The sequence below is a fragment of the Schistocerca piceifrons genome, chromosome 3 (assembly GCF_021461385.2).
Source record: "Schistocerca piceifrons isolate TAMUIC-IGC-003096 chromosome 3, iqSchPice1.1, whole genome shotgun sequence".
NCBI classification, from domain to species: Eukaryota; Metazoa; Arthropoda; class Insecta; order Orthoptera; family Acrididae; genus Schistocerca; species Schistocerca piceifrons.
In genome coordinates this window covers 739,481,398-739,508,287 of record NC_060140.1, presented here as the reverse complement: position 1 = coordinate 739,508,287, position 26,890 = coordinate 739,481,398, and the positions used below count along the sequence as shown (strand labels likewise).

Below are 26,890 nucleotides of genomic sequence, written 5' to 3'. Positions count from 1 at the left end.
GTCCATACTTTACTATTTTTCCTTTTCTTTTCTACTATAAAATTCCAGTCCACCATCAGTATTAAATTTTTGTCTCCCTTAACTATATTTTTATCTCTTTCTAATCAGGATCGAATTATTTAGTCTGACCCTGAGTGCTTTGGTAGTTTAGTTTTTGAATCTGTGCATGTTAACTTAATTTATTAGATACAGTTCTTGCACAGTCAGCATTTGCAGTAGAGCTCCAGAGTGCATGTCGATAGCCATTTGTTCACTTTTTTTGAAAGTTAGTGACCACTTGTTGGTATTAGTCAGCCAGTCAGGCAGCGGCAACTGGCCGGTAACACAAGCAGCAACTGATTTTGTGAGTTCCTAACCAGGATCAAACTATGTAGTTTTATCTGTGTGATTGGTAGTTTAGTTTCTTGAATTTCTACATGTTAATTCAATATTTAATAGACACAGTTCTCATGTTTTACGTTTGTGTCAGAAATTAAATCGATTTGGGGACATATTACAAGCTCCTAATCAGGAGCGAATTATTTAGTCACACCTGACTACTTTGGTAGTTTAGTTTTTTGAATGCCTGCATGTTAATCATATTTATTAGACACAGTTCTCCCATTTTTATCAGTGTCTACAGTACAGTTTTGTAGTGGATGTCGATAGTCCTTTGTTTGTCTGTGCAGTGTAGTTTTCCACAGCATTTAGTATGGATAGGGACTGTGACTACTGTATGTGGATGCAAGCTGAGCTGGTGACACTTTGCTCTCAGCCCCCAGGCAGTGATGGCTTAGGTTACAAAGCTTGAGGCTGCAGTTGGATAGGCATTACTGTTGTGGGCGGGTCGTGGGGATCCAACGGACATCCAGCATGGCCCATGAGTTTGCTGGTTGGTTGCACTGGTGGCCAGCCCAGTTACTGCTTGCACTGAGGTAGACCCCTCACCCACTGCTGAGTGGGAGGTCGCCTCGGGGCGTGGCAGGTGGTGGACTTCTGAGAGGGCCGAATGTAAGGCCTCCCTGGTTAGTCTGACAAACAGGATCCAGGTGCTGTCTGTGGCCAACACTGCCCCGCAGCCACATGTTAGTCACTTGTCCTGTTTCAGAGAAAATTTCTCAGCCTGCAAATTCCAGTCAATCACAGAGGGTGGGATTACTGGTAGTTGGGAGCTCCAATGTTAGTCAAGTTATGGGGACCCTTAGTGACATGGCTGCCAAGGAGGGGAAGAACACCAATTTGCAGTCCGTGTGCAAAACTGGTGGAGACATTCCACATGTGGAATGGGTCCTTCTGGTTGCCACGAAGAGCACAGGGTGCAGCCAACTGCAAGTGGTTGCTCACATTGGTACCAATGATGTGTGTCACCTTTCATCAGAAGAGATTCTCTCTGGCTTCGAGTGGCTATCAGAAGTTGTAAAGATTGCCAGTCTTGCTTGCGAGATGAAAGCAGAGCTCGCCATTTGCAGCAGCATCGACAGGACCAATTGCACAACTCTGGTAAAGAACAGAGTGCAGGGTCTGAATCAGAGGCTCAGACGGTTCTGTGACTGTGTACACTGCCGATTCCTCAAGCTGCACCATAGGGTGGTGGGGTTTCAGGCTCCGCTAAATCAGTCAGGAGTTCACTATGCGCAGGAAGCAGCTACATGGGTAGCAGTGGTTTTGGGGAATGGGCTGGGCAGTTTTCTAGGTTAGAGGGTCTCAAGGAAAAACAAAAAGGGCTTCAGTTTCAAAAAGTGCAGGTCAAACACAGAAAGAACCTATATTTAGGAACCATTGGTATAACAGTTGTAAATTGTCATAGCTGTGTTAGGAAAGTAGCAGAGCTCCTAGTGTTAATACAAAGCACTGCTGCTCAAATCATTATAGGCACTGAAAGCTCGTCTCAAGCTGGAGATAAATTCAGCTGAAAGTTTTGTGAAGGACCTGGCAGTGTTCAGAAAGGACAGGCTAAACACAGTTGGCGGTGGCATGTTTTGTTGCTGTTAGAAGTAGTTTATCTTAAAGCGAAACTGAAGTAGATAGTTCATGTGAGTTAGTATGGGTAGAGGTCATTCATGGAAACCAGAATAAAATAATAATTGGGTCGTTTTACTGACCTCTCAACTCAGATGATACAACTGCTGAAATGTTCAAAGAAAAACTTGAGTTTAATTTCAAACACATGCCCCCCTCATACAATTATAATTGTGGTGACTTCAATTTACCCTCGACATATTGGCAAATGGCAAAAATACATGTTTAAATGTGGAGGAATGCATAAAACATCATCCAAAATTTTGGTAAATGCATTCTCTGAAAATTATTTTGGGCAGTTAGTTCATCAGCCCACTCAAATAGTTAATGGTTGTGGAAACACACTTGGTCTCTTAGCAACAAATAATCCTGAGCTAACGAGCATCAAAATGGATACAGAGATAAGTAAACACAGAGTTGTTTAGTGAGACTGAATATCTTAACTTCCAAATCCTCCAAAAATAAACTATTAAAAAAAAGGAGATAAAAATTCACTTGACACTTCCCTGAGACACAATCTCCACTCCTTCAAAATTAATAATGTAAGTGTAGATCAGATGTGGCTTGAATTCAAAGAAATAGTATTGACAGCAATTGAGAGATTTATACAAAATAAATTAACAAACAGTGGAGCTGATCTCCCTTGGTACACAAAACGAGTCAGAACACTGTTGCAGAAACAACGAAAAAAGCATACCAAATTTAAAAGAATGCAAAATCCCCAAGACGCAATATTTTACAGAAGCTCGAAATTTAGCATGGACTTCAATGTGAGATGCTGTAATATTTCTACAACGAAGCTTTGTATCGAAACCTGGTAGAAAACCAAAGTGATTCTGGTTGTATGTAAATTACGATAGTGGCAAGATGCAATTAATGCCTTCTCTACGTGATAGCAGTGGAAATACTATCGACGATGTGCTGCTAAAGCGGAGTTACTAAACACAGCTTCCAAAATTCCTTCACCAAAGAGGACGAAATAAATATTCCAGAATTCAAATTGAGAACAGCTGCTAATATGAGTAACTTAGAAGTAGATATCCTTGGAGTAGTGAAGCAGCTTAAATCACTTAAGGGGAGTTATAACAGGGGTGGGGGGGAAGGGAAACTTTTTTTCACATTTTCGGATTTTTATCTCATTATAAAATTTGCAATACATATATAGACACACATATGGAGGGTGAATCGAAATTTGCACACTTTGGCTTCACAGCGTGACTCCTCACATGCCAGCAATAAAAAAATGTCTCTCACAAAATTTCTTTCGGAGTGTACATCCGGCAGAAAAAAGGACGTTAAAGAGTGGCAATCTGACAACATTGTAACCACATGTATGGTAACTACCTCTGTCAGCACATGTAATTTGTGCTCTGCAACTGGTGCAGTGGATAGACTTTTGGGTTAGCATGTAAGAGGTCAAGGGTTCAATCCTGGGTTGAGGCGCATTTTTTTTTATTTGCTAATTTCTTTCTGACATTTCATAACGTAATATACACAGTTTCTTAGGTCACATGTATCCTAAATTTACATTTTGTAATGCTGAACATAATAAATACATGGTTAGACGAATAAGAAACAAATGACCTGTCATAGGACAGAATAACAACAAAAACAATATCAATTTCGAGATGCTAAAGGTGACAGCACAGTACAATAACACAAAATCTACTTGTCATTTACCTTACATGTAATATGAGCACTCAGATGTCAACCAGTGACAATAATAATGTCCACATTAATGAACGCATGACCTCCACAACAGAATACATTATCCTCAAAACAACAGATGCTCAAAGCAACCTCCCAGCAAGTCCAAACATCGCGCAACCTGCCGGATCATACAGCTCTGGACCCTTTGCACCAAAGCTGTGTCCACAGTAACGAGAGCAGCACGAACACACACTATCAATTCTTCCACATTCATTGGTGGAGTAGAGTGCACATGCTCTTTCACGTGTCCCCACAGGAAGAAATCCAACGGATTTAGGTCAGGTGAACACAGTGGCCATACAACTGGACCTCCATGTCCGAACCATTTCCCTGGAAATGTTCTGTCCAAATACTGTCACAGATTAATTCCAGAGCATGGAGGTGCACCGTCATGTTGGAGCCATATCCTATGCCGAACATGTAATGGAACATCTTCCAGTTGGTACCAAAGCGAACCAATATCCATGGTCGTGAATGGGCACCTCATGTCCAGAAGAGGATGGGCACCAGGTTGAGGAAGTTGAAACGAAGTTTGAGAGACAAGAAACGTTCTGATGGTAAAACCATAAGATGCAGGCCAACAGACAAAATGACTGATGAACTACAGCAGTATTATTGGATGGCCATTAGAAGCAATACTGAGGATTTGTTGAAAATGAAGCAGGCAGTATGGGCTACCTTCTTCCACAGACTGTCAACTGATGAAAAACCAGTATACCACCTTTGCCCTCCTGTACCTGATTCATGGTGCAATTACCACAATGCCCAGTACCCAAACAGTTCATAGAGCCATAAACATTCCATCCCAGCAGCAGTCATGGATGGCATAAAACCTATTTACAGAGACCTGGCAAATCCTGAGTTACTGAAGAAGTGTCTACATGGTGAGACACAAAATCCCAATGAGCCATTCAATAATCTTATATGGACTCGCTTACCAAAAAATGTTTTTGTTGGAATGAAGACACTAAAGTGGTGCATCAGTGATGCTGTTATTGCTTTTAATGATGGCAACATTGGTAGGGTGAAAGTGCTACAGTATATGGGAATTAATTCTGGAGCAAACTGCATCAGAGAACTTGAATGGATAGAAAAGGTTCGCACTGATATAGTAGAGTATTCGGCACAGTTGGCCACTAAGGAGTCCAGAAAGAAGAAAAAACTTGGAAAAAGATCAGGAGGATAATATACAGTATGATTCAGGGTGCTTCTGAGCGACTAAAAATAAAAAACTAAGCATATATTAAGTGAGTTACAGTCTTTTGAAACTTTAGAAGCTGTTCCTGAAAAATTTACATTTTCTGTAGCATTTTTCCCTAAATCTCAGAAACCACTTCGAGTAGAGTATTCAAATTTTCAGGAGTAACAACATACACATCCCGAGTCTACTGAACTAAAATAACATAATGTTATGTATAATTAAAACTAGTTAGGATAACGTACAAAAAAGTATCAAAAATTTTAACCGTGTAAAGAAGAAATTGTATTTCCGAAAGCAGTGGCTGAAATGCAATTATTGTAGTTCAGTAGACTCAGAACATACAGTTTAATGTCGTGTAAAAGTTTCTCGTCAATGGCTACAGTGGTTCCCGAAATACGGGGAAGCCAAGTCACTAAATTTAACATCATCAGGATAGGGCGTTCCAGCTCCCCTCCCAGCTAGCCTTCCAGTGCAGACTGTATACCAATTAGGTTCCTTTCAGAGTATGCTGATGCAATAGACCCATACTTAATAGTCACATACAACTGCTCTCTCGACAAAAGATCCGTACCCAAAGACAGGAATGTTTTACAGGTCACATCAATATTCAAGAAAGGCAATTAATGTTGATATGCAGCAGGATTTTGGAACATATATTGTGTATGAACATTATGAATTACCTCAAAAAGAATGATCTGTTGACACAAAGTCAACACAGATTTAGAAAACATAGTTCTAATGAAACACAACTAGCTCTTAACTAACACGAAGTTCTGAAAGCTATTGACGAAGAATTTCAAATTGATTTCATATTCCTAGATTTCCAGAAGGCTTTTGACATTTTACTTAACAAATGGCTTGCAATCAAATTGTGTGCTTATGGAATATCGTCTCTGTTATGCGACTGGATTCATGATTTCCTGTCAGAGAGATCACATTTCATAGTAACCGACAAAGAGTCATTGAGTAAAACAGAATTGATTTCTGGCATTGGCCCAGGTAGTGTTAAAGGCCCTTTGCTGTTTCTTATCTATATAAACAATTTAGGAGACAACCTGAGCAGCCGTCTCAGGTTGTTTGCAGATGACACTGTCATTTATCATCTAATTAAGACATCAGAAGATCAAAACAACTTAGAAAAGATATCTGTATGGTACAAAAATTGGCAACTGATACTAAGTAATGAAAAGCGTGCAGTCGTCCACATGAGTGCTAAAAAGTATCTTTTAAACTGTGGTTACATGAGAAATCAGTCAAATGTAAAAGGCGTAAATTCAACTAAATACCTAGGAATTACAATTATGAACAACTTAAAGAAGTTGGTAGAACACTTAGAAGATGCAACAGGTCTATTAAAGAGACTGCCGACACTACACTTGTCCATCCACTTTTGGAATACTGTTGTGAGGTGTGAGATCCTCACCACACAGGATTGACGGAGTACATCAAGTCTTATTCATCCTACTCCTGAACTATCTCAATCTGATTTTATATTTACAACCCTGTATTCACCTAACCAAAAGTCCTGTCCCTTCTGCCACCAAACTTCGCTAATTCCCACTATACCTAACTTAAACCTATCTCCTGATGATTACATCCTCCTGAGTAGTCCCTGCCCAGAGATCTGGATGGGGGACTATTTCACCTCTGAAATATTTTACCCTAGAGGACGCCATTATCATTTAACCATACAGTACAGCTACACATCCTGGCTGTAGTTTCCCCTTCCTTTCCATCGTCCGTAGTACAAGCACAGCAAGGCCAAGTAGGCTTATGTTACAAGGCCAGATCTGCCAATCATCCAGACTGTTCTCCCTGCAACTACTGAAAAGGCTATAGCCCCTCTACAGGAACAATACTTTTCCCTAGTCTCTCAACAGATACTCCTCCATTGTGATTGCACCTACGGTATGACTACATTGAGGCATGTTAGCCACTCCACCATGGCAAGGTCCATGGTTCACCAAATTCCTCGTTCTTCACAACCTCTTCAACACTACTCGCTACCACTTCCTTGTAGATTATATGAGGCATGAGCTTATGAGATCTGCTATTTGTCCTTGATACATATTTATACCATGAGTTTTGCTGGTATTTATAAATGGGACATTATAGGTAACTCTTCATTACCCTACTCATTTATGTTTCATCCAATGTTTGCCTTGTATGTTCACAACATAATAGGTAACTGAAAATGAGTACCCAACATTGAATCTGTTGTCAAAAAGTGAAACAGCATAATTATATATACTATATAATTCCTAAAATTATTATTTACACAAACTATCTTAACCTTTGATGAAACCCAACTACATCCTGCTCCAATACTCAAAAAAGCTCATGTTGACAGAAGGCATATGAAAATGCTTCAATGTTAATGTAGTGTCCCTTGGAGAATAGCCTTTTGTTTTATCTTATAATGAATTATATAACTGCAAAGATACAAAAAGCAACACTATGGAATCTTCCGTATACTGATGATGTAGCCGTTATATCTAACACCATCCAGGAAAGTAAGAGAACCTTGATGACTGGAGAAACGCACTTTAAACAAATGGCTTAAGCATCAGTAGAACAAAGACTATGTTCATAAGGTGCGACTTCAGTCTTGATGCCACACAAACCACAGATATGAAGTTTGAGAATGTTGGTCTTCAAGAAGTTAAAAATTTTATGTATCTGGGATCAGTAATGTCAGTGGATGGATCAACTGGAGCAGGCATCCCAATCTGGTTGGACAAGCAGTATATGCTTCCAGAGGTTCTGAGAGAAGCAAAAAGTTCATAAAAGCAACATGCAATATTTATAAAACAGCTGTAATAAGATCAGTTCTACTATATGGCTGTGAAATCAGGGCATTAAAAAAGCCTCATGAACAGAAGTTCCATACAAGAGAAATGTACATGTTACAATGTTCTGGAGGATTATTCTTGAAAGACACAGTGCACAATGAATTCATAAGGGTGCGTTCACAGTGGCACCAACAATGGCAGTCAGACACTACTGCCAAATGTCACCTGATAACACTGGCCGATAACTTGGTCACAGTGTATCGAACCTCCTCCGTCAGAATTTGGTGGAGTCAAGGAGGATAGGTTAGGTTAGAACCTATTCTATGTATGAAGTAGGCTAGATTTTAACTTCCAAGGGTGGAATGGATACGATGACACCTCTGCGCTTAGAGCCAAGTGCTGCAATGAGGCATTTGCTATTAAAAAGAGGCAGATGCATATAAATGATTTACATACACTGATGTCAAAAAAGTCATGGGATACCTCCTAATATCATGTCGAACCATTATTTACCCAGCATATGCAGCAACTAGTTGTAGCATGGATTCAACAAGTTGTTGGAAGTCCCCTGCAGAGATACTGAACTATGCTGCATCTACAGCCATCCATTATTGTGAAAGTGTTGAAGGTGCAGGAGTTTGTCCAACTGACCTCTTAATTATGTCTCACAAATGTTTGAAGGGATTCATGTGTGGCAATCCAGGTGGTCAAATCGTTTGCTCAAACTGTCCAGAATGTTCTTGAAACCAATCCTGAACAATTTCGGCCCAGTGACATGGTGCATTGTCATCCACAAGAATTCCATCTTCTTTTGGGATTATTAAGTCCAGGCTGCAAATGGTCTCCAGGTAGCCAAATAAATCAGAGGATCCATTTCATTCCACATAAATGCAGCCCACACCATTATGGAGCCACAACCAGCTTCCACAGTGCCTTGTTGACAACTTGGGTCCAGGTCATGAGCTCAGGAGAGGCGCTGAAGATCGTGTCGTGCTGTTAGCAAAAGGAACTCTTGTTGGTCATGTGCTGCCATAGCCCATTAACGCCAAATTTCGCGGCATGTCATAACAGATATGTCGATCTTACATCCCACATTGATTTCTGTGGTTATTTCATGCTGTGTTGCTTGTCTGTCCGAAATTTGGTATTCTCGACACACAATTGACATGGAAGATTTGGAATATTGCATTCCCTAATGATTTCTGAAATGGAATGTCCCATTTGTGTAGCTCCAACTACGGATCACGTTCAGTGTCTTAATTCCTGTCATGCAGCCATGATCACGTTGGAAACCTTTTCAAATGAATCACCTGAGTACAAATGACAGGTTCACCAATGCAATGTCATTTTATATCTTGTGTACCTGTGCATACTGCTGTCCCAGGACTTTTGTCACCTCAGTGTATACCCATCTTGAACAGAACGTGGCGAGTGCTGTACACTCTACAATCAGTTACTGGAATTACCAGACAAGTTTTACAAATATATGAGATGAAAAGAAAAATACCACACCACAAAAGGTAAAAACACTGTAACTTTGTGACTCCACTTTCCTTCTCCCGCCATCGCCACCTTTGAACCTAACGACCCATACTTGACTTTTTCATATTTAAACATATGTATTATGAAAGTATGTAGTTTCAATGATACACTACATTAAGGATCTCTCCAAAACACATTGTTCAGAGTATGGTTTACTAAGATACAGTGGTAGGGAGTGCAATTTGGATGTATAAAGATTTTGCCCATGGACTTACGAGCACATAATGGTTATGTTACATAGTGGAAGTATGTTCCTATTATAAGATGCATGGATAAAACTTGTGTGTGACAGCAATTATTATTTAACAAAAGGTAGTTTTGTGGTTTAACAGCAGCTCACTTTACTCTAAAAATGGTGAAATTAATGCAATACTGGCAGTATATTCAGATAATCAACTCTAGTAATAGAAACTTCAATGCTCTTTAAACACTTTCTCAGTGGGTTTGAGAAAGGAAGTAACAAGTTTTCTGGTGGCAGTATTATTCCAGACTGAGTGTAGCTTTTAATAAAGGAAAACAACTTTACTACAGTATCATTTAGTGAACTTGCACAGAGCAGAGCTGTAAAATTCAGTATAGGAGAACTTTAATATTTCTTAGTATTTGGAGGTGCAAGAGTGAAGATATTAGCTTTTAAATTAGCATCCAACACATCACACAAAAACTCTGAAATTGTACTTTTGAGATTGTGATATAGGCCTAGTACTGAAAGATGTAATTGCCAGATGTCAAATATCTAAATGTCACTGCTGGTTTCACTTGAGCCAGAAATGCATCTTTACTGTAGGTATTGGGTTTTTTAATAGAGCTTGAATCACATTTCTACAAGCATTCAAAATTAGCTTTCATTATGCATAAGTGTTTCATGTATGTGTCTTCAGCTTTCCGTACTTGAGTTGATTAGTGGTGACCCTGAAAAGCAAGATTAAACCACTACGTTTTGCTGAATTTATCTGAGTTTGCACAGACATACATCTAAATTTCAAAGACAAGCATATATATGAACGACATACATAAAATTTAGAATAAGGTACTACAAACACTGAAACCACATTTGAAAACCAATCCATGTAGCAGAATCACCATCCTACTCACATAAAAATGCCAGCAAGCAGCAATAATAATTTATAGACTGCTAACGTCTGCCCCCACAACCCAAAGAAAATCCACTACAGTAACTTTAAACACAAGATATGCTATCCCCTTTTCACTTGAACAAATTATTTTTTGAGGTTGTAATTCACACCTAAAACTTCCACTAATGATTTTGCCTACTTGCGGTTTCCAATAAAACTGCAGGTTCAGTCCACAGATTCCGAACTATATCCCAGTTATGATATTTTTATTCTCATGATGGCACAAGCTCACTCTTTCTTGGATTAAACTTATCATTTTCTCACATTCCATACTTCACGTTTAAGAATGTTGGTCGATTTGGCTGAAGAAAACAAACTGATCTGAATTTCTCTGACTGTTGCCTGAAATCTGTACATTTGGATTATGATATTGGCTACAGTATGACAGGGCTCATAATGACGTACTGATTTGGAAGGATTGGCCATTGGCAGAATCCACCAATTTCTGTGCCACTGTGACTGCAGCCTAAGAGGTAGTTTTAAAGTTGTTCCCATAAACAAAATACACTTGTAATCCAGGTGGAAATGGTACAGTCACATAACTCGAAGGTCTGATGACTAAACTGTGTGTGTGTGTGGGGGGGGGGGGGGGGGGGGGGGGGGGGACCCTTTCCTTGGCTACAAAGAGGAGAGTGAGAGAAACACCTCAAACCAGCTGGCTGACAAATGGCCAAAGTGATATGAAGAATGTTATTGAAATGGCGATGGTGTGTGATAGAATTGGACATGACCTTGTTGAAGGTGATTTAGAAGAATCACAGGAAATGTAAATCATCCTGGTATTCATTGAAGGTGATACGGAGGAACCACAGGAAATGTAAGTGAGAATACCTTGGTAGAGATTTCAATACTAGTTTTCTCAAATATTTCATGACGCAGAATGGATGAGTGAACTACTTATGCAAAAATAAGCATGAAGTTTAAAGTTAATAAACAAACGAGTTTAAGAAACTTAAGAATGAAGGCAGGAGTTTAACTTCCCACGAATGGCTAGGTTAATAGCAAAACCCTAAAAAATTTGCAATTTACAGTAAATGCAAATATAAATGTGAATTCTGCCCCAAAATGGAAGACATGAAATTACCTAATAAACATTACTTCACAGCAAACTGAATCCAGGTGAACTATTTTCTCAAAGGCAGTTTGCAACAGCTTTATTTTCTCCATACAAATACTGAAATGTACTGTTTTGTTACTGGTATTGCAAATCATCTAGTGAAGACAACTTTTTGAAGGTAATATGTGTAAGAAAGCACTTGCAAAATAAAAAAAGAGCACGATAACAACAATATGTCAATGCACTTGATGCTCTGGTGTCATGCCAGATGTGTGTGGTTGGATGATTTGCATAAGATACATGCCACGTAATGCAACCTTGGACTCAATCGTGGGACCTTGCATCATAAAACAAAGAAACATACATTTGTCTGTGATCTGAACTTCAAAAGCTGTTATAATGTGGACACTTCAGCATGGCCATTTTAGGTGTTGGGTGTTTTGAACTGTGGTTGTGTCAAACACCAGTAAAGATCAGGCCTGAACTGACTTATTTTTGACACTGCCTTATTTTTGACACTGCAAGCAAAAGGAAGCAATTGTGCAGTAGCTGTTACTGGAGGCTTTGCATTGTGCTCGGTTGCTTTTTCTTTTCCTATTTGGAAATGAGTGAAGAAACTAATCCCAGTCCATCACCATCACAGAGTTCAGTTTCAACCCTCAAAACACCTGAAGGGATCACTGATCCCTGCGACCACGTGTCGAATTCTGCTTGCGCAGAAATGCAGAACACTGGTATAGGCTGGCTGCCCTGCCAATGGGTTGTTTCCCCGCACTGCTCCTCCTCCTGTGGAGGTCTAAATTCTAATTTGTTTACGGTCATGGTCGAATGCCACTTTACAGTGTCTGCACTGTAGTGTAACCAGAAAAGAAGACCTCTTAAAATATTTGAGTCTTGCCCTTATGTGTGAATATAGTTATTTTCAGTTCTACTTGTACATTAAGTACCTTTCTGGTTCTATCTGTACAACTGTCAAGTGTGAGTCAAAAGGCTATGAATGCCCATTACAGGTCAAATCAATATTCTGCAGATTTTGTAATTAATGGATTAGTTTTCAAAAAACACATAATTTTGAGATATCAGAGGAATGAAAATTGAGCAGCTTCTCAACAATAATTTGTTGAAAGCTGTGTAGAACCAAAATGAGGAAACAAGCAAAGGTAATTTCAGAAAAGTATTGTTGAGGTTTTCGCAAAAGTGAACATTACAGCCAAAAAGCTCCCAAATTGCCACTTCTTTTTTACAGTCAATTTCAAAGCACTAAGGCTTTGATTTCAGGAAAATAGCACAACACCCTTTTAAATTTGTACATATAATCATTTAAAAAAAATTAGATGTGAATTTCACGAACAACAGATATAACTTTCGACACAAAAGATATACTACATTTTCAGGTCACTAGTTATTTGACAAGATAACACCACAACACGAATTTAGACAGTCATGAAGACGTCCTTTACTGATTTTTTTTATTCATGTCTAAGGTTTGGAGTTGAGTTTTACAGTCTACAAAAAAGCCTTTAAAAAGTACCCACAGGCAAAACATGAGTATCACAGCTGATGTCTATGACTAAACCTTCCTGTGATGGTGCTCTGTTTTGATTTTATTTTCGATTCATTCATTTATTGTGTTCCGTGGGTTCTATTGAGAAGGATAACCCACAGGGATGTGGAACAGATCAGTATATACATTAACAAAAGTGAAAGAGCTCTTAGAAACTTAAATCTGTGCATTGCATTAACAATGAACTATCATTACATTACTTAACCTTTGAATGGGGCCACCTATGTATAAAGTGTACCAAACACAAATTAAATCATTTTGCACCATTTCACTGTTGTTTCACAACGGTGAGCCCATACTTATTCCTTCGTTACTGCTTCAGGTAACACAATGATAGATTGTGTTGTCATATATCCAAGTGAGCAGGAATGATGTACAACATGCAGCAAACTAGATCAGAAAAAAATTTATGATCCGTGCAAGAAAATGACCCACATTACAAGCTAGCACCACAATCCCACAATTAGGCAGTTGTCTGTGAGATAATGACTAATTGCATAAGTGGCCAGTGATATAATGAAAGTTTATTTCATTACTGTTTAATTACACAGAGTTTTAATGCATATTTTGAAAGTTTATCATTGTTCAATTAAACTAAGATTAAACTATGATTTTTCTCTTACATGTTTACCCTGGTAACATAAAGACGGATATTCTTTACACGTGCACAAAGTACGCTGCACACCCGCTTCTTAGCATAAAACTTGTCATGTTTGCTTATTCCACCACAATGAACACTACAGTAGCTAAAGGCCCTCACCATACCTAAACGAATATGGAGACCAACGCTAAATGTTCTACACACATCCTGAAACACACACTACAGGCAGATGCAGCAGAATGGCAGTGCTTGCTAGAGCATCACATGGTAAACTGTTTCTTGTTATTGCGCACTGGCCTGCTACCTAGCTTCTTATGTGAACAAAGGTAGTGGGCATTGAAAATATTACAGTTCTTGAACCATTGTTTAAAGTCACTGGAAGAAAATTTATGTAGGTAAAAAACGAGAGCGAGCCACTACTCTGCCTTGTGGAGGGCCCAGATGTAATTTTCCCCTTTTCTGAGGTTAGTTCATTCCAATGATACAACTATTGCTGAATACTCTGAGCAGCCAGAATATTATGACCATGAACCTACTATCGATATAAACTCATCCTGGCAGTAGCAGAGTCTCCTGGCGAGGAATGATTGCTAGTCATCCACACACATGGTGCACGCAGTATCAGTGAGTGTGCTGTCCATACTTAGAATGGGGAAAAAAATGTGCAATCTATCTGAGTTTGACCGTGGGCAGACTGTGATGGCCGGGATGCTCAGCATGAGCATTTCAAAAACTGCACATCATGTCGGGTGTTTGAGAAATGCTGTGGTGACTGTCTTCAACACATTGCAAAACCAAGGTGAAACTACATCCAGACGTCGTGGGATTGGGCGGCCAGCCCCTCATTACAGATGTTGGGTACTGTAGGCTGGACAGACTCGTAAAATGGGACAGGCAGCAAACTGTGGCAGAAATAACATAAGATTTTAATGCTAGGCTGAGTACAAGTGTGAACACTCAGTGCACCAAACACTCCTAAAAATGGGCCTCTGCAGCCAACAAACCATGCATGTGCCAAAGTTAACACTATGACACTGGCAACTACATCAGAAATGAGCATGCGACCGTCGGCATTGGACGTTGGCGCAGTGGTGGAGAGCTGGAGTGTTGCAAGGTCTGGTGAATCCCGAGACTTCCTTCATCATGCCAATGAGTTTGCACAACTCTGGCCTCTTCCAGGGGAATAGCTCCTTGACAACCATGCTGTGGGATGGAGACAAGCTGACAGCAGCTCCATTGTGCTGTGGGGAATATTCACATGGGCATTCATGGGCCCAGTGGATCTCATGCAAGGCACCTTTCTGGCCAAGGAGCATCATACACTGGTTGCAAACCACGTACACCCCTTCATGACAATCAGTGGGTTTTTTCAACATGATAATGCGCCATGTCACAAGACCAGGAGTGTGATGGAGCAGTTCCAGGAACACAGTGGCGAGTTCCAATTGATGTGCTTGCCCTCCTTGAACACACCTGGGATGTGATTGAACATGATGTCAGAGCTCATCGCCCCCCCACACCCCCTCCCCAGAATTTACGAGAATTAGGCGACTTGTGTATGCAGATGTGGTGCAACTACCTCCAGCTATCTACCAAGGCCTCATTGCTTCCATGTCACAACAGGTCACCACTGTTATCGATGCCAAAGGTGGAGATACTGCCTAGCAGCTAGGTGGTCATCAGGTTCTGGCTGATCAGTGTAAATCATATATGCTTAACTCTGAGTGGCAAGCCTAAGCAGATCAAAGCATACTGTGTCCAAAATATGCTCATACCAAAATGTTCAGGTACCTTTCTAAATTTAACTATGTTTATTCTGCTATGGAGTACATGGACTGATCCTAAAGCTCACGGACAGATATGACAAATGATTAGTTGCCTGAGACTGCAGTCGTGTGTGTGTGTGTGTGTGTGTGTGTGTGTGTGTGTGTGTGTGTGTGTGTGTGTGTGTTGTTTAAGACCTTAATGGCCGAAAAGCTTTGATCGTGAGAGTCTTTATGTTGTGCTTATCTGTGACTCAGCATCTCCCTATATGGTGAGTAGTAACTTCCCTTCTCATAATATTGTTACATTCCATCCTGGATTTTCCATTGTTTGATTTCAATAAAATATATACCTGGAATTCATTGAAGCAAAATGGCAAGCTTCCTAGATTACCCTCGTATCTGCAGTCTGATGTAAATCAGAAACATCATGTCTTCAAGTTGTCATTCAAAATCCAGCAGGACAGATCTGAATAATTTTATTCCTACAAGAAATAATACTGAAAGAGATACCCACCTTTGTTGCTAAATATATGGACATTGGTAGCAGGTTCATGAGGCGGTCATCAAAAATAACTTGGCCACCAAAATGCAGTATGATGTAGCAAGCAAGTAAAAGACCAAGTTTGACTAGGTAGTTCTGATCTGACTGCAAGATTATGCCAATCAGGTAGAAAACAAGAAACGGTGTTGAGACCATGCACCAGAAACGAAGCCGCTAGAGAAATGCAAACACATACACATGTAGTAACATATTCACTTAGATTATATATAACATATCATATAGTATGCAAACACTGTTTGACATTAATGGTAATTATTGTATGAAGCAAGTATCATACGATAATTACCATTAATGTCAAACAGCTACACTGGAAATTATGCACAGGTAGTCTACAAGCCTATAATTTATTTTTATAAGCATTTTTTTTATTTATGCTTCATGGCACAACTTTTACAAAAGAATGGATATGTTGATGGGATACATCCTGAGCCATCAAGGAATATTGCAGAGGCAGGCCAAGGCTTGAATGCAGGAAGTAGTTCGAAATGAATGTAGGATGCAGTAATTACTTAAAGACAAAAAGTTTTATAAACTATACACTAACAAGAAGAGCTGCATCTAACCAGTCTGCAACTTCAAAATAACTCATACCTTGTCTCGGGTAAATCTATAGCAAGGATTTCTCCTGTTTGTCACCGATACTTCTTGAATTTTTTCTCTAACTTTCTTCCCTACCCAAGGTGCATTTTGAAACATTGCTAACATTGTGTATGGAGAATCTCCCTGAAAAAGTAACAGTAAGAATAATAATAATAATAATAATAATTTGTCAATTTCTTAGACACTGTGTTGTTATATAGACAGGAGAGTTGGATTTTTCACAATGTACTCAAAACAAAATGAGGTAACACTGCCCCGTCAAAATACAATGATCGTAATAAGCTAATCAACTACACAGTTGTTTCATACTATTCATTTCCTGCAATTAAAGGGATCACATCTCACATACCTGCATGTTAGTAATATCCAGACTGGCACCATGCAAAATAAGTGTACTAATTGCAGTATGATTTTGGGCCAGAATAGCCCAATGGAGTGCAGTATTACCATGTAGCTTGTCCTGAATTGATGTACATGCTCCAAAGGTCAACAGCAGGCGAGTTGGATCTAAGCTTCAACATATAAACATGAAAATTTATTACTTTTGGTTAACTGTCAATTAAATGTCAAAAGCACACACATTAACAATAATCTCAGAAAATCTAAACCAAACTGTCTTACTCAGGGTTTTCAGTCACATACCCCTCCTTTCTTCATGGTCTTAATGCTAATTTAGCAGAACCCTTCAGTACATACCTAATACTGAGACACACAAAAAATAAACATTAAAATGTATAAATGTAAAATCTCACTCTCTGTGAATTCACAACTACAGCCACACACACAAACACATTCTAATGGAATAGAAAGTTCAGCACATGTAAAAGAATTGTTCACTGCATTGGATGAAGATGACTTGGACAGTTGCTGAAATACTCACCAGAAAAATGAAACTATCAACCAGTTGGAAACTTTAAAGTATATCTTCTATTTTGATCTCATTTATTTTACATAGATTCACTACATTTTGTAAGCTGTCTCCATGACCGTAGTCCGATAACCACCGTATTCTCAATTTATTTATCTATCTTTCTGTGTTTCAGAACCTTTTCTCTGGCTTTGGTTGAGATCTTTCTTGGCAAATCTTCTTGTATTTCACAGAAAAATCTTTTTTATACATTGGTAAATGTGAAATAAAAGAATTAATCCTACTTCTTAGCAGTACCACAGTAAACAGTGTTTTTTTCTGAATTTGAAATCAATAAACCAATAATGTCTTTATTCTTTCCTTAAGTGTGAAGCACTTCAGGAAGGAAACTAATGCTGAATGATTGGAACAGTTTTCTTTACGTCACCACACATATCAGAAAACTTCATTCATTAACTGAGTATTATACTTGCCTTCAGGAGGAAATTCCAAGTCTTGCCAATAATACACATACAAAAGTACAAAAAAGTATCCCATTTTAGGAAGTTATTTCCTTATCTGGGGTAAGTTAGAAAAATGTGACAGGTCGCTTAGCCCCCAGCTTTCATCATTTGACAATTTCTCTTCCATGCTAAGTAATCTATTCTTATTGTTTGGTTACCCATCTCCACTGTTTGTCAGTCTATCCGCATTGTCTGGCAATCTACTTTGACTGTTCAGCACATTGAAAATCCACTTCTACTTCCACTGTGGCACTGTCGAACAATTTTCTCTTGTTTAGGTACTGGTTTTCTCAATTTATTGACATTTTCCCTACTCCTTATAGTCGCATTTCATTCTTGGGGATTGTTAAAGTGCATATAGTGACTATTATTTTATACTCTATTGTTATCCTAGCAGCTAGTCTGCCGATATACAGAAACTCGTCAGCTTGTGTTACTTTTCTGTTTATAGTGCAACTTTCGGCACTCTAAAGCAACTCTCCTTTTTTCATCACATCATGCTCCCTAATGCTACACCTCAATAGCTCCACTCATTCCGCAAGCAACAGTATCATGCAATTTTCCTTCAGTTCTGTTTAAACTTTGGTATTACTCCTACAAGCCCCAGCTTAAAAGTTCATCTCTGCTTGCAATCTATCTTTCCACCAGTCTCCATTTCCATTCCAAAACGATCAATACTCAGATGTTAACTCACTCTTTCCTTGGCCTATAAATTACCTTTGGGAACTACTACCTCCAACAGCTGCTGTCTCTGTTCAAAATGCACCATCTTTCAGCCCCTGGGCCTGCCAGCACATTCAGAATAATTCTCCGCAAAATCAGCTGCCCCATTTTTGCTGCCCCGGTATGCGCATCGTGTGTCTCATTCTTGATCTGGGGTATGAGTGACTTGCCCGTCCTTTCTAGCTTTCTCAAACATGTTCCTCTTCCCTCCCTGAGGAAGAAACTAACAGACCTGAAAGCTACAATAGCTTTTTTTTCTTAGATTTTTATCTCCTAAAGGCAAATACTGGCCGGTCAATATGTCTCCTTGTAATTTTTATAGTTTTCAAAATTGAACCTCCAAGAAAGGGCTTAAAATAATGCCTGTGCTCACTATCCTGCATACGCAAGCAAATGGTGCAAGACTTACATGCTAGGGACGTAAAAACACTCAGTTATGGTTACCACACAGCATATTCAACAACAGTCGCTGGTGGAAAACTGTATGGGTTCACAAAGTGGGGCCACAATTTATTGATCTAACTATATTTCAAATAATCAACTGCAATGCAATGTCAATCTATGACATAGCAAACAGGTGTAGAGACTGTGCTATACAAAGACATGCAAAGGATATTATGTTAAGCAATGGAATGAGCAAAGAATCACTCATGTATTAGAGGCATTCAGTGGTATACGCACTCATAACGAACAAGATGAGCATGATGGTTCAACTTACAAACTTCTCAAAAGCCCCCCCTCCCAATATCATTTTAAGAACATAATGTGTCACTTTCTTAATTGTACAATTAAAAATTTTACTAATCTTGCTCTGAAATGTAGCAATTAATGATGAGGAAACAGTAAGTAATTATGGTCGGATCATCTTTATTATCAGTCAAACTCGCCAATTTCTGTATTTTATTCTTTATAAAGTACTTGAGGGTTACTCATCCTTCACACATGTTGAAAAGTAAATTGTACAGTCTTTACTAGTACCTCAGAAAAACTAGTTTGGAAGACTGAGCAATTTATTTATTTATTTTGCTTATAGGAAGAATGACAGAAACGCTGAAGACATCAAAAAGTGATAAACATTAGTGGCAAGCCAACACAGTGCATTAGATTTGCCTATGATATTTACATATTAGCAGAGTCAGTAATGGACACAGATTATACATTAACTATTTTGACTTCTGCAGTGACCAACCATAAGCTAAGGATAAACACAAATAAAACAAAACTGATTGTAATAAATTAGAAAGACATGTGAGAACCAAAACTAAGACAGGAAATGCAATCTAAAGGAAGTAAATGAGACCTGTTAGTTGGGTAGTATGGTAATTTACGGTAAAGAGTAAAAAAGAATAATCGCTGTGATCATGCAGATATTGGTAAATAAAAGGACAGTTATTTGTAATGTTTTAAACTACTGTTGTGAATCATAAACTCTGAGAAAATGGGAGAGGGAAAAAATTAGAGGTGCATATGGAGAAGAGTTACAAAAACACACACTTGATTTGAAAGAAACTCCAATAGGCAAATACTAAAAGAGATTAACCAAACTGTGTGTTGAATGACACTTTATGTTACAGAAAGACTGGTGAAATGGATACCTGGTTTAACACAATAAATAAATAAATAATGGTGTGAAAATTCTGGGGAGAAAATCTCAATGCACACTGTAAGGGTACAGACATCAATACTGTACTTTATGTATTTGATCTCTCCTTATTTATCTCTCTCAGACCAGAGCAGCACGGATAGTATGGGAATGTCCCATAATCCAAGTTAAGTGTGGATTTGGCACCAGCTGATTTGGTGCTTGGGAATGAGCTTATCAATCGGGTCATGGGTGAGTGTGTTGTGTAAAATCAGGTTCCAAAGTGTAATATTTGTGGATTAACATTAGTTTTGTATCTGCTAAGAAAAACTAGAATCTTTTTAAAGCAACTATACTCAATGCAAAAGCAATGGGTAACTCTTGCAGAACTCTGACAGCTTGGGTGTGGTTCCATACTTATCTTTATTTATATATAATAGAGAAGTAGTTGTGGTCATGAACTGTGTGAATTTTATATATCACAGGAATATTTTCTCTGGAGTTAAAGCATAATAAATTCAGTGTCAATTATAAATTGCTTCCCATTGAATGGACTTTTCCATCATTTTCTTTTATGTGTAATAAGAAGCAGTAAGGGTAGGAGTCCACATGTCACTTAGGCATGTGATTAGAAATTTTAATACTGTGAAGTGTGTCCTTGGAAGTAATTCTGTCCACTGAATGCTGTCCAAATATTCTGAGTCCAATGTCAAAGAAATATGACAGAAAATCATTCAGAACCTACTCTGAATAACAAATACCAAATATGCAGCTTACACCCATACCATAAAGTGTTCATCAGGAAATAAAGTACAGTAATTACTTTAGAAATGTGGAATTACAAAAGAATGCTGAAACTTAACACCCGACACAGGCGAAAATGTACCTGTTGCATGAGACACAGTTTGCATTTCAGTGCAACTGCTTTGTCCTGCAATGTGGAAGCAGTTCCTTCATTTGCTGCTAAAGGGCAGTATTTATCAGGTATCTCATTCTGTTGTGCTTTAGTGGACTACAAAGAGGCTGCCATTTTTAGTTTTTTTGTGGTTGTATACTAAAACTCGTATAAAAACCAGATTCCAGCTAGAAGAGTCGAAGAACATTAAAAGGAATGGAGTGTGACATGGTTGCAACCTATGCTCAGTAGTTATTCAAACCTGAACACTGAGCAATCTGTGAAGGAAACAAAGGAGAAATTTGACTGGAGACAACAAGGTGTCGGGAGTAATCCCTGAGGAAAGCTGGCCCACACGTACTAGCAACAATGACACCACAATAAATGTGCCAAGGAATTCTAATTCTCTTTTGGTAGCGGTGGGGCCTGAGGATAGCAGTAATGTGCCTCCAAAACTAGCCATGCAAGACAATAAAGATATTCTCTTGTTACAGTTGTGGTTGTACCTTTTCTCATAAAACTATGAGATTTTCTGATGGCGCTGTAATTCTCTCACAGGTAGAAAAAGACTTGAAAACATGGGCACATCTGCATAGATAACCTGCTAGCCACCATAAGGCACATGGCGGAGGATACCCTGAACCACTATTAGTCATTTCCTTTCCTATTCCACTCGCAAATAGAGTGATGGAAAAACGACTGTCTATATGCCTCCATATGAGCCCTAATTTCTCATACCTTATCTTTGTGGTCCTTATGCGCAGAGCATGTTGACGGCAGTAGAATCATTTGGCAGACAGCTTCAAATGCCGCTTCTCTAAATTTTCTCAATGGTGTTCTTCAAAAAGAATGCCACCTTCCCTCCAAGCATTCCCTTTTGAATTCCAAAAGCATCTCTGTAACACTTATGTGTTGTTCGAAACTACCGGTAACAAATCTAGCAGACCACCCCAAATTGCTCTGATGTCTTTCTTCAATCCGACCTGGTATGGAGCTCAAACACTTGAGCAGTACTCAAGAATAGGTCACACCAGAGTCCTATAGGTGGTTTCCTTTACAGATGAACCACTCTTTCCGAGAAATCTCCAAATAAACCAAGGTCAACCATCTGCCTTCCATAACACAGTTCTCATATGCTCGTTCCATTTCATATCGCTTCATAATATTAAGCAGGACACCAGTAACCCTGTATCCGAACATGACAGTTTGTTTTTCCTGCTCATCCACATTTACTTGCATTTTTCCACATTTAGAGCTACTTGTCATTCATCACACCAACTAGAAATTTTGTCTAACTCATCTTGCACCTTCCTACAGACACTCACCATCAGTACCTTACCGTACATCACAGCAGCATTAGCAAACAACTGCATGTTGCTGCATTTATGTACATAGAGAACAACAGTGGTCCTATCACACTTCCACGGGTCACTCCTCACGATACCCTTGTCTTTGATGAACACTCACCACTATGGCAACATACTGGGTTCTATTAGTTAAGAAGCCTTCAAGCCACTCCACTATGGCAACATACTGGGTTCTATTAGTTAAGAAGCCTTCAAGCCACTCACACATCTGTGAACTTATTCCATATGCTGGTACCTTCGTTAACATCCTGCAATGGGACTAAATGTCAAATGCTTTCCAGAAATCTAGAAATATGGAATCAGCCTGTTAGCCTCCATCCATAGTTCACCCATAATTGCTTACATCCACCTTATTGGAACTAAGTGATGTCAATTCACTGTCTAAGTGAGATTCTAACAACTGCTCATCTACCAGAAACACTCCCGTAGCCTTCTTGACTGGTTTATCAAGTTTCATAAACATAGTTGTTATAATGACATCATGATCGCTAATCCCCGTGTCTGTACTAACATTGTCAATAAGGTATGGCCTATTTGTAGCTACAAGGTATATGTTATTTCCACTGTGTGTGGGCTGCTGAGCTATCTACTCAAGACAGTTTTCAGAAAACATGTTTAAAAGTATTCCACAGATCTGTCTGTCTGTACCTTGCCCCCCCCCCCCCCCCCAAATGAATCCATAGTCATGCCAGTCTATACTCGATAGGTTAAAGTCGCCTCAAACTAGTATTGCATGATCTGGATATTCACATGCTACTGACCACAAACATTCTTTGAATGACTCTAGAACTGTCACAGCGAACGGATGACCAGTAAAAACTTCCAACAATTAACTTGGTTTCACCAAGATCTGTTATACACAAACAGATAACTTACACACTAAACTTTGACCTCAATAGAGACAATATTTTTGTCAACTGCAATGAACACTCCCCCTACTATGGCCTCTAATCTGTCTTTCCAATATACATTCCATGACTCACTATCTCAGAGCTTTCCACCTCAGGTTTCAGTCAGCTCTCAGTCCCAAGCATAATTTGAGTGTGATAACTTTCCTGGACGGCAGTAAATTTGGGAACTTTATTACAAATACTTAAGACAGTTTACTGCTAAAATTTTACAGTTGAAATTTCTTTCTTCTGAATGCTGTCCGGCTTCCCCTGCTGCATATTCACTTCACTGGCAAGTGTTCATCAGAGCACCTTGAACTACTGTCTAGCCTAAAAACCCTCATGTACACTCCACAAATACTCTGCTACCAGAGTAGCCACTTCTTTCGTGTAGAACACATCTGACCTATCAAGAGGAGTCCTGCAAATCCCCACACGATTATGCAGGTCTAGAAATCTGCAGCCAAGACCATCACAGAGTTGATGAAGCCTTTAGTATAGACCCTTCACTTGGCTCCAAATCAAAGGACCCTGATCAAATCTGGGAACAATGCTGAAAATTGTGAGCTCTGCTTACACCTCAAGCATGATACCAGCAGTCTTCACCACCTCCACCAGCCACCGGTAAGAACTTAGGATGGCATCAGAACCCATGCAACAGGCATCGTTAGTGCCTACGTGAGCCACAACTTGCAGATGGTTGAACTCCACATGCTTGATAGCTGCAGGCAAGGTTGCCTTCACATCCCGGATGAGACTGCCCAGCAGACATACTGCGTGCACATTGCTTTCTTTCCAGCCCTGAAAGCTATCTGCCTAAGGGGCTCCATAATGCACCTAATGTTAATGGTAGTGGAATACTGTCAAATTAAATCAGACAAGCTGAAAGAATTAGAGTCTTGAATGATACACTAACAAGGGAACCTCCCCATCACACCCCCCTCAGATTTAGTTACAAGCTGGCACAGTGGATAGGCCTTGAAAAACTGAACACAGATCAGTCGAGAAAACAGGAAGAAGTTGTGTGGAACTATGTAAAAAAATAAGCAAACTATACAAACTGAGTAGTCCATGTGCAAGATACGCAACATCAAGGATACTATAAACTCAGGAGCGCCGTGGTCCCGTGGTTGGCGTGAGCAGCTGCAAAACGAAAAGTCTTTGGTTCAAGCCTCCCTCGAGTGAAAGGTATTAATTTTTTATTTTCAGACAATTATCAAAGTTCAGGCACTCAAACATAATCAACTTCGCTCTCCAAAATTCCAGGTCATGTTCAGATTTGCTTGGACACATGCAGGATTTGACGGTCTACACATGGAAAAATTTGAAAACATTAAAAACATATGTTTTGACAGAGCACAAGGAAAACTGTGCGACTGTGAAACTGTTGCATTCATTTGTTGCAGTTTATGTGACAAACTCTTATGTTTTCATCACTTTTTTGGGAGTGATTATCACATCCACAAGAAAACCTAAATCGGGCAAGGTAGAAGAATCTTTTTACCCATTCGCCAAGTGTACAAGTTAGATGGGTTGACAACATATTCCTGTCAGGTGACGCACATGCAGTCACCAGTGATGTATAGAATATATCAGACGTGTTGTCCTGTTGAGGAATCGGTTGACCCATGACCTTGCGAGCAAATGTTTTCGGTGCCCATTGGAGAGGCACGTCCTTTCGTCTACTAATCGCACAGTTTTGCGGTGCGGTCGCAAAACACAGACACTAAACTTATTACAGTGAACAGAGACGTCAATGAACGAACGGACGGATCATAACTTTGCAAAAATAAAGAAAGTAAAATTTTCACTCGAGGGAAAACTTGAACCAAGGACCTCTCATTCCGGAGCTGCTAACGCTAAGCACGGGACCACGGTGCTCCTGAGGTCACAATATCCTTAATGTTGCCTATCTTGCGCATGGACTACTCAGTTCGTATATTTTGCTTATTTTTTTCATAGTTCCACACAACTTCTTCCTGTTTTCTCGATTGATCTGTGTCCAGTTTTTCAAGGCCTATCCACTGTGCCAACTTACAACAAAATCTGAGGGGTGTGTGATGGGGAGGTTCCCTTGTCAGAGTAGTAGATGGATTTTGTTATTTGAGCAGCAAAATTACTGATGATGACCAAAGTAGAGATCATAAAAAATGCAGACTGGCAACAAAATGAAAAGTGTTTCTGAAAAAGAGAGAATTCCTTATTAGTAAATATAAATTTAAATTTTATGATGTCATTTTCGAAGGTATAATCTGGACTGTACCCTTGTACAGAAGCAAAATCTTATTAACTGAACTGTACCCTTGTACGGATGTAAAATACAGACAACAAACAGATCAAACAAGAAGAGAATACCAACTTCTCAACTGTAGTGCTACAAAAGAATTCTGAATTTAGATGGAATATGGGAGAACTAACAAAGAGGTACTGAATCAAACTGAGAAAAAATAAATTTATGGACAACTTGACCAAAATAAAGGATCAATTGATAGCGCACACCCACAGGCATCAAGAAAGCGTTAATTTGGTAATGGAATGATACGTGGCGGTAAAAAACATAAGGGGACGCAAAAGCCTGACTTCAGTAAGCAGGTTTAATTGGACGTAGTTTGCCATGAAGACGCACTTGTGTAGGCTAGCTTAATGTGGAGAACTGCATCAAATCAGTCTTTCAACTGAAGATCACAACATCAACAGAAAGGTGGAAACAGCAAGTAACAAGCTGACAGAGTTGGAGATCAAAGATATTTTATGCAGAGATTCAGGATCAGATATAGAAGATAGAGAGAGAGACGAATTTGGCTTGCCAGATGAAAGTTCAGATACAATTTCAATATCGATTATTTAAGTAAAGTTAATTGTGACATCTGATAACAGGCTCCTTGATATTAATCTAAACGGATATCATGTAAAATCCATTTTTATACAAAGACATGTTTATAACAACAGCACAACATTGATTCCACAGATGCTATTCAATCCTGAAATTGTATTCTAGGCTTCCTGTAAGAAAGCCACATTCTGAATGTTGAAACCAATGAAATTCCTCACCCTATTTTGCTACCACAAAATGAGACCCTATGACCATTTAAACCATTATATAGTAACAGGTTACAAAGGAGAGCTATTAATTCACATATGTGAATCACATATTAACGAAGGTAGCTGTGGAGCAATATTAAAATTGAATTAAATGACTTCTTTCAAAAGCGATGTTCATTCCCGATGCTGGGGGCCAAAAGACCTTGTTTTACACACATCAGCTGATTTATCACTACTAAAATATTAAAAATAATATTTAAATTTTCCATAACTTTGGAAATATTACAGACTTGCGATATCCAAGACCAGTTTTGGAATCATCACAAATATTCCTTTAAGATTAAACACTTTACACATTATTTTGCAGAGGTCACATTTATTATATTTTGGTAAGATGGAAGAACTGGTTGAGGAAAGAATGGTGGTCTCAACTATTATTGCTACCACATTAATAGGCACTCCAACAAATTTAGCATGCAAACGAAAAACTC

General features: G+C 39.1%; 1 protein-coding gene across 1 annotated transcript in view; it reads right to left on the bottom strand.

Moving 5' to 3' along the window:
* LOC124787655 (palmitoyltransferase Hip14) overlaps positions 1 to 26,890 on the bottom strand; it is a 134,184-nt gene that overhangs the window by 93,980 nt on the left and 13,314 nt on the right. The window contains exons 5-7 of the mRNA XM_047254456.1: positions 16,879 to 17,041; positions 16,521 to 16,652; positions 15,882 to 16,082 (exon numbers count right to left, since the gene is read on the bottom strand). Coding sequence (XP_047110412.1) covers positions 15,882 to 16,082; positions 16,521 to 16,652; positions 16,879 to 17,041 — 496 coding nt within the window. The remainder of the gene's footprint in view (positions 1 to 15,881; positions 16,083 to 16,520; positions 16,653 to 16,878; positions 17,042 to 26,890) is intronic.